This window comes from Malaclemys terrapin, chromosome 10, assembly GCF_027887155.1.
Source record: "Malaclemys terrapin pileata isolate rMalTer1 chromosome 10, rMalTer1.hap1, whole genome shotgun sequence".
Taxonomy (NCBI): domain Eukaryota; kingdom Metazoa; phylum Chordata; order Testudines; family Emydidae; genus Malaclemys; species Malaclemys terrapin.
Window position 1 is genome coordinate 18,317,526 of NC_071514.1, and position 9,203 is coordinate 18,326,728.

At 45.6% G+C, this 9,203-nt stretch overlaps 2 protein-coding genes across 2 annotated transcripts in view; one reads left to right on the forward strand and one right to left on the reverse strand.

The window, feature by feature from the left end:
- Positions 1 to 8,212, reverse strand: part of TM6SF1 (transmembrane 6 superfamily member 1) — a 32,282-nt gene extending 24,070 nt beyond the window's left edge. Inside the window, exons 1-3 of the mRNA XM_054041640.1 lie at positions 7,852 to 8,212; positions 4,083 to 4,186; positions 2,399 to 2,496 (exon numbers count right to left, since the gene is read on the reverse strand). Of these exons, the coding sequence (XP_053897615.1) occupies positions 2,399 to 2,496; positions 4,083 to 4,186; positions 7,852 to 7,943 (294 nt within the window). The 5' untranslated portion in view covers positions 7,944 to 8,212. The remainder of the gene's footprint in view (positions 1 to 2,398; positions 2,497 to 4,082; positions 4,187 to 7,851) is intronic.
- On the forward strand, positions 7,986 to 8,916 carry LOC128844171 (uncharacterized). Its single transcript, XM_054041641.1, has 2 exons — positions 7,986 to 8,506; positions 8,661 to 8,916. Exons 1-2 carry the CDS (start codon positions 7,986 to 7,988, stop codon positions 8,788 to 8,790), a joined length of 651 nt encoding a protein of 216 aa, XP_053897616.1. The 3' UTR covers positions 8,791 to 8,916.
- Positions 8,917 to 9,203: the final 287 nt, after the last annotated feature.

Below are 9,203 nucleotides of genomic sequence, written 5' to 3' on the forward strand. Positions count from 1 at the left end.
CCACGACCCCCGCCCCTAACTGGCCCTCCATACAATTTCCGAAACCAGATGCTGCCCTCAGACCAAAAAGTTTGCCCGCCCCTGATCTGGAGGATGGCGTGGATTGCGCCCTCAGCAAGTTTGCAGATGACACTAAACTGGGAGGAGTGGTAGATACGCTGGAGGGTAGGGATAGGATAAGAGGGACTTAGACAAATTAGAGGGTTGGGCGAAAAGAAATCTGATGAGGTTCAGCAAGGACAAGTGCACTGCAAAGACTAGGGACCGAGCGGCTAGGCAGCAGTTCTGCAGAAAAGGACCTAGGGGTTACAGTAGACGAGAAGCTGGATATGAATCAACAGTGTGCCCTTGTTGCCAAGAAGGCTAACGGCATTTTGGGCTGTATAAGTAGAAGCATTGCCAGCAGATCGAGGGACATGATCATTCCCCTCTATTCGGCATTGGTGAGGCCTCATCTGGAGTACTGAGTCCAGTTTTGGGCCCCACACTACAAGAAGGACGTGGAAAAATTGGAAAGAGTCCAGCAAAGGGCAACAAAAATGATTAGGGGGCTGGAGACATGACTTATGAGGAGAAGCTGAGGGAACTGGGATTATTTAGTCTGCAGAAGAGAAGAATGAGGGGGGATTTGATAGCTGCTTTCAACTACCTGAAAGGGGGTTCCAAAGAGGATGGATCTAGACTGTTCTCAGTGGTGCCAGATGACAGAACAAGGAGCAATGGTCTCAAGTTGCAGTGGGGGAGGTTTAGGTTGGATATTAGGAAAAACTTTTTCACTAGGAGGGTGGTGAAGCACTAGAATGGGTTATCTAGGGAGGTGGTGGAATCTCCTTCCTTAGAGGTTTTTAAGGTCAGGCTTGACAAAGCCCTGGCTGGGATGATTTAGTTGGGGATTAGGTCCTGCTTTGAGCAGGGGTTGGACTAGATGACCTCCTGAGGTCCCTTCCAACCCTGATATTCTACGATTCTATGTTTCAAGGCATCCATATCATTATCTGGAGTTAGGATGAAATAACTTCCATATAGACACACCCTTTAGAGCAGGGATCGGCAACCTTTGGTACCCGGCCCGTCAGGGAAATCCGCTGGCGGGCCAGGACGGTTTGTTTACCTGCAGTGTCCGCAGGTTTGGACAATCGCAGTTCCCACTGGCCACGGTTTGCCGTTCCAGGCTAATGGGGGCTGTGCGAAGCAGCGTGGGCCGAGGGATGTGCTGGCCGCCACTTGCCACAGCTCCCATTGGCCTGGAACAGTGAACCGTGGCCAGTGGGAGCCATGATCGGCCGAACCTGCGGATGCTGCAGGTAAAGAAACCGTCCTGGCCCGCCAGTGGATTTTCCTGATGGGCCGCATGCCATAGGGTGCTGATCCCTGCTTTATAGTATTGAAAAATTAGGTGCATTCTGGTGGGGAGGGTATGCCTTGCTCTTCAGTATTTGGGGACACAGTACTGAAACAGCAATCATTGCTCTGCAACGTTATGGGAAATTCCTGTTTCTAAAAAAAAATGATGTTCAAAAATCTGAAGTTATGACATATATATCAGTGATGAAATGTAAAGACTGTTTGATTTAATTAAGAAAGATATATTTAACAATCTAGAGATCCAACAATAGTGTTGAGCACATTAATGATGGTGATATTTAAGCTCATAGGGCCCAACTAATTTCTCTGAAGTCTATAGAGTCTTTTCAATTACACCAGTGAATGTTGGATCAGGCCCTCATTGTGCTATTTTTGATGGACACAGATTCAGCAGGGAACAGATTCTGCTAACTTGATATCTGGCACTATCAGGTTTTTCACTCTATTTTGAAGTTCCTTTTATTTGGTTCCTTTTATTAAAAGGATTAAGCAAAAACACAAGATTCATTATTTTTCTTCTAGGCTAAGCTTACAGGTTTTGTAATATTTCACTTTAACTCTCCATTAATGACTGCTGAATTTCTATTGACTTCTGCAGAAATGCATGCATTAAGTAGTTCAGTAGAAATGTATGCATTAACTACACTAATGTCATAGAAGTCCACTATAACAGTATTATTGCAACTAAATGAAATAATAAACTGGGGCTTGAAGTCAATGAAAGCTCTATCAGTGACTTTAATGAGAGTAAAATCAAACCCAAGAAGATTCTTTTGGACACATTAAGTACTCTTATTTATATTATTAAGAGAAAAGCCAAATTGCAGTGGTACTTCATAGCCTATATGAAAACAAATAAATTACAGTATCTTCCTCTTCAATGTCCAAGGCATATGAAATAAATTATAATACTGAACTTCATATCCTGTTAACTTTCTAATGGCTTTTTTCTGCCAGGGGCATTTTTATAATAAAGATTTTATTCAATCATCAATAGTAAAGATTTAAATTCATAAGCTAAATGATTGTTTACCTCTTTCAAGTAGTAGGTCATGAATCCATCAATAATTCCATCCTGTTCAAGTCCTATTATAAGGTTCACTACACTGGTAAAAGCGAATACGGCATAAACTGTAGTAATATGAAAAGAAGAAATTACTGTATATAAAAAGGCTTGCAAATCACAGACTGTCAATATATAGTCTGAAATATTAAACTGTTAAGAGATTAACATCTAACTGGGGGGATTTATCTGTTGTGAGGAAAACATCCAGACAGATATCTAATGGACAATATAACTTGTTACTTAGCAATACCTAGTTTAAATATTTTAAGATACCAGTATTTTGCCACGAAGTGTACTCTTCAAGATAGCTATACTTAATGACGTGTACTCCATACATCCACATGCATAGTTCCTATTGACCTCAGTGGGTGATCGGCATCACATGAAGAGGACTGGACAGCGCTTAGAAACTATCATATAATGTAGACAGCCTCAATTGCAAACATCTGATCTTCCTTGAGGAAAACTGAACATTCCAGTTATACTCAGAAGAAAGAAGAGGAGGGGCTGGCAGAAAAAGGAAGGAAAATGTGACTTGCCCTTTCTGGGGTGGAGCAAGGTGAACCTGCTTTGCCATCATGAGCTATGACGACGTAGGAAACCTAGTCTGCAAGGTGCTCAGTGACTCCATAGGGAGTGCCTTTTATGAATTAAGAGTTGTCAGCACCACGCAACATACGCAGCACCTTGGAGGATAAAAGTGTATGGGTATGGGATGAGTAGCAGAGGGTAAAAATACACAGTAGGTATGGGCTATGGGCTCTGCCTGCAAGTTGTGGAGAGGTCTAGGGCTGGAACTTGAGGCAGCTAAATGAGCCAGTAGTTTTTCCTGTAGGTTGCCATATGGTGCTCCAGAATATAAGATTTCACTTCAAAAACAATTACATCTCCCCGGCCTTATGGTTGTGACAATAACCTTCAAATATGAAAAGAGTGTATTGATGCTTGCCTGAATCTGTGGACAGCCTAAAATGATAGCACTGAGAGGTGAGAACGACCCCGTTCATCACACTTTGGTGTCAACGCTGAAGCCTAGTGATGGTTATTAGATATTATTAGTGGAATATTTATTGAGTAAGAATGAAGGGAGATGATCAGATTATGACAATCTGTATTATCTAGGGGCAGCCAACCCTATGGAGCCCAATGGGGAATCCAAACCCCCTGCAGGGGCACAAACCCCAAAGAAGCCCACTGAGCTGAGTAGGAGAATGGGTCCCAATGAGGAAGAGCCAGGCCTGAAATGTTCAATAAGGTCCACTGTGTCGCCTGAGCTCCACCAAGGGGGAACAAAACTGAATGGGCCCAGCAGAGCATATTTTTAACCTTTCTACAGTCCACTATGAGTATCTCATTTTGGCTTTCAAGTGGTGGAGTTGGTTTGTTGGCAGAGGCTGAAGATTAGCACTACCTTTCCCCTCATCCCCTATTTCAACCCCTGCTGAGCTCATTCAACTTCCAATGGAAGTTGAAATCCACTTAGCACCCTACATCATCGGGCCCAAAGTCATTAAGAGGTTTCTATCAGGTTAAAGGCATGTTACCTTTCTATAGACACAAATAGTAACAGCCATAAAGTATGTCCACGTGAGATGTAACTTTCAAACCAATGAATAAATGCTTAATTAGCTTTGATTATATTAATACATACCATAAAAAAGTGGGTCTTTTGGAGGTTTTCTTTTGACCAGAGTACGGGCTACTAGAGCAACGAAAATCAGAATCAGGGATCCAACTGCTACAATTGCCCAGGAACTGAAATTATTTTAAAAAATAGGGAATTAAAAACAAGCGCCCACTTGCCCCCTTCAACTCTGCAGTTTTTCTTATCAGCTAATCTCAAAAGGATCACTTTTCAAAAGCAAAAGTGTACCCCCTTAATCTTAAATTAAATGCAATTACAAATGACAAATTTTGCTTTTTAAAATCCTTGCAGAGTTTACAATATTATACATTTTTACTGTTTCTCAGCACTTCCATGCCTTCTTCTTACGTGATCATCTATAAAAAGAAAATACTAAAATAGCTTTATAAACAACTAGTCCAGAAAGCTAGCTTGTCAGACTAAATTCAGTTTCCATGCTGACATTAGCAAAAACTAAGACAAATAGGCTGTGAAAGTCATATATGCACAGATTTTTAGGTCAGAAAGGACCATTATGAACATGCCACAGAAAAGTACCTATCTGTGAAAGGACATGTTTGCAAAGTAAAATTACAAAAAAACAAATTGATCAGCTGGCCCGGAACTAGGGGTAGCATAGTGCAGTGCTCCATGATAGCTCTGGGTTCAATTTCTGGCCTCCCTCTCCCAGGCCCTAGATTGCCAGGGACAGGAAATGCTATAGAAGTGTTCTCAGGGTCTGGAGAGAAGTGCTATGTGTGACTCATTGTGAATGCTTTGCAAATAGAGTTGATGGATTCTGCAGGGAGGACCTCCTTTTCCATAAGGATGGGGGCCATAATACAAGGCCTGGAGGATGCATATTAGAGGGTGTGTAAAGTGCTGGTGGGAAAATGATGGAAATACTCAAGGCCCAGAGAGAAAAGAGTTAGCCTCCCCAAGAAAAAAAAAATTTCAATAGAATTCCTTTAAAATCTATTTACAGCTCTAGATTGGCAAATTGTGCTAAATTCACTTTAGGACAGATTCTTGAGATCAATTCATCCCCTTTGCACTTATATACAAAATAACATGGGGAGAATTCGGTAAACCATAAGCAGGGCCGGCTCCAGGCACCAGCAAAGGAAGCAGGTGACTGGGGCAGCCAATAGAAAGGGGCGGCACTCCGTCCGTTATTGGGGCGGCACGTCCAGGTCTGCGGTGGCAATTCGGCGGCGGGTCCTTCAGTCCCTCTGTTCCTCTTCGGCGGCATCTCACTCAGTTTTTTCTTCTTTCTCTTTTTTTTTTTCCGCCTCTTGGGGCGGCAAAAAAGCTAGAGCCGGCCTGACCATAAGGTTTTTCAAAAAATGTATTTTGAATATTGGAGACATCAGAATATGGTTTCAGAAGATACACTAATTACAAGTCTGATTTTTCTCCTCAAGAAAATAAATTAGATAGTTATATTTAAACAATATGAAAACTGACAAGAAATTAAAAATTGTTTTACATTTCAGATTTGATCCGTCACTCTTAATTCTGCTATTCAGCCTTAGTGGATCTTGCATTAGATCTATTTACTGAGTAAAGATTGAAGGATTGAGTACTTCAGTTGTATAAAATGCAGACTTTCTGCACAATGGTGTGTACCTACTAGAAAGAAATACTGGCAATGAATCAAACATGCACTAACTTTTTAGAAATCTGCTCACTGAATATTACAAAAACCTCTGAAGTACCTGGACCCTTCCAACCCAAACCAGCCACACAGTCTATTACGTGCACTGACTTTTTGAAAAACTTTTAGGCAGTGGAGCATACAGACATGTCTGATGCTAACTGGATCCCTACGCTCCTTTAGTCCTGAAGTTTCTTAGGAGAGAGGCGACTCTTAAGATCCTTTTCTACATTTTAAATCAAAAGTTTATCTGAAGTTTTTGTAGAACTTTGTAGAACACTGGAAAGGCTTCAGGGACCTCTTATTGGGCACAGTTGAGGAAACTCTCCCTTGGATGATGAGATACAGAAAAATTGAAACTACTCCAGTGCAGTAAGACTTAGGACCTGATTCTTCACCCACTGATGTCAATAGCAAAACCCTTAACTGACTTCTATGGGGGCATGATGGTGACCATAGGCTCTGATGGCTCTGGAACTGACTATGAATGGTGTGGTGACGTCCACAGTTTTGAAAGGGAAAAACCCTGAAGGATTTTTGTGGCTGGGCACAAAAACCCATTAAGAACTTATCCAGGCTGGCTTTGGATCTGCAGTTTCCAAAGAGAATTCCACCCAAGATCTCGCCTCCACCCCTTCCCACAGCCACAGTGCTGATACCTGGGAACTTGATATAGGATTTCTATGTCATCCCATGCCTCTTGTTTAATCTCATTGCTTTACCTGATGACAGGTTTCAGAGTGGTAGCCATGTTAGTCTGTATCAGCTAAAACAACGAGGAGTCCTTGTGGTGCCTTAGAGACTAACAAATGTATTTGAGCATAAGCTTTCATGGGCTAGAACCCACTTCATCGGATGCATGAAGTGGAAAATACAGGAGCAGGTATAAATACATGAAAGGATGGGAGTTGCCTTATCAAGTGTGAGATCAGTCTAACGACAATTCATTTAATAGCAGGATATCAAGGGAGGAAAACTAACTTTTGAAGTGGTAATGAGAGTGGCCCATTTCAGACAGTTGACAAGAAGGTGTGAAAAGCAACAGAGAGTCCTGTGGCACCTTTAAAACTAACAGATGTATTGGAGCATAAACTTTCGTGGATGAATACCCACTTCATCAGACACATGCGGATCCAGACTAACATGGTTATCCCTCTGAAGAAGGTGTGAGTAACAGTAGGGGGAAATTAGTATTGGGGAAATTAGGTTTAGGTTTTGTAATGACCCAATCACTCCTAATCTGATGGTGTCCGGTTTGCAAATTAATTTCAGTTCTGCAGTTTCAACAAAAAAACTTCAAAAACAGACTCCAAAATGAAACTGCAGAACTGGAATTAATCTGCAAACTGGACACCATCAGATTAGGCCTGAATAAAGACTGGGAGTTGTTGGGTCATTACAAAACCTAAACCTAATATCCCTAATACTAATTTCCCCCTACTGTTACTCACACCTTCTTGTCAACTGTCTGAAATGGGCCACTCTCATTACCACTTCAAAAGTTATTTTTCCTCCCTTGATGTCTTGCTATTAAATGAATTGTCTGGTTAGACTGACCTCACCCTTGGTAAGGCAACTCTCATCCTTTCATGTATTTTCCACTCCATGCATCTGATGAAGTGGGTTCTAGCCCATGAAAGCTTATGCCCAAATAGGTGTTAGTCTCTAAGGTGCCACAAGGACTCCTCCTTGTTTTTGCTTTACCTGAGATATTTTGCCCCAACAAAGGACAACTTCTTGCTCCACCACCCCAGCCCGCTCCAGGGCCCCAGTGGTCAGCTCCCCAGGCCCAAACCCAGATCCCAGCTCTCAGCCTTTTGCACCCATTTCCGCCCAAATCACTTGTCCTGGTCCCAGCTTAACCCCACCTCCCACCCCCAAGCTCTCAGCCTCCAACCCTCCTGGACTCAGCTCCCCCCGGGGCCTCAGCTCCCAGCCCGGGCGGCCTCGCCCGCCCACTCCCTTGGCGCCGGTTATTGTTGTACCTCGCTCGGGTCCACGTTTGTCCTTTCCATGCCCAGCTTCTAAAAATACGCTGCGCAATGAGCAGCCTGGGCGCGCGCCCTGACTGCCCCCCCGGGCGCTCGGCTCCCCACTCCCCGCCCAGCCCGGGCGCACGGGGACCCCCCCGCGGCTCACCTGCTGCTGGCAGCTAAGAAGTTGAAGAGGTAAGTGACGGGGATGGCGGTGAGGGACAGGACGAAGACCCCGGTAGCAGCCGAGGCGCTCATCCCAGCAGCGGCCGCAGCAGCTCGGCTCACAGGGCGCTTCGCATGGTCGGAGACAATGGCCCAGCTCAGCGGTCCCCGGCCGAGCGCCGCTCTCTGCCCCTTAGACCTGCCCTGCGCGGCCGCGGTTCAGCCCGGCTGCGCCGCTCATCGCCCGCTGCTGGGGGGCAAAAGCCCCCGTCGCTGGCAGGCTGCGCGCCGCAAAGGTTAACGCCGCCCGCCGCGGCAGAAACTGGAGCCCCCCGTTGTTCTTCCAGCAGCAGTGACGGGACTGACAACTGCGGCTGCCTCGCTTCATTCCACAGCCGCCCGCCCGGGACTCTCCCTCCGCCCGGAGCCAGCGGCATGAGATCTATTGTGACCTGGCTGGCACGAGCGAGCCAAGAGCCATCATCACCCCCTGCTGCACATGGTCCCCTACGGCAGGGAGGCCGGGCTCGGGGGGATCAAGGCGGGGACGCCTGGAAAAGTCACTGGTCTTCATCGTCCCGGGCTGGCTGCCCTTGCGAACTACTGCGGGGCGTTATTAGCTCAGTGGGCTGGAGCAAGGAGTCCCCAAGGAGAAAGTGAGTGGGCAAGGCAGTTGTTCCAGCTGTAGTGGCTAACGAGCCACTTAGAACAGAGCCCTCTTCCCCTTTCTCCCCATGTTTGTAACAATCGGTATCGAAATCTTTTCACCTTTTTTTTTTTTTTTTTTCAACAAAATGTGAGTAAAACCAGACTTGGGCTTGGACTTCAGTACTGCAAGGAGAACACTGCTGAATACAGGAAACTCACAAGCAAGCTCTCTGACTGGACTAGAAACAAAAGTGAAACCGACTTGCCTGTTTTCTTCCAGCAAGTTGAGTGAAGCACTCAAAGTCAAAGGGACTAGACACTTATATTGAAAGGCAGCATATTTAAAACTGGTAAGGAATATTCTGTCCACGGGACATTTAGCCTATGGATTTATTTAGTTATTTATTATTAATGGAGATATCCCATCTCCTAGAACTGGAAGGGACCTTGGAACTCATTGCCACTAGAAGTCATTGAGCAGGGCCAGCTCCAGGCACCAGGCAACCAAGCACATGCTTGGGGCGGCACCTGGTAAGGGGTGGCCAATCTTGAGGTGGCGGGGGGCAGCGCGGCGTGGCATTCCGCGGGGGGGGGCGCTCCAGTGGCGCGGCGCTCAGCAGAGGGGGGCGGCACGGGGCACAGCGCTCGGGGGGGGGTTCCGGCGGCGCAGTGCTTGGCGCGGGGGCGGCGCGGCGCTCGGGGGGG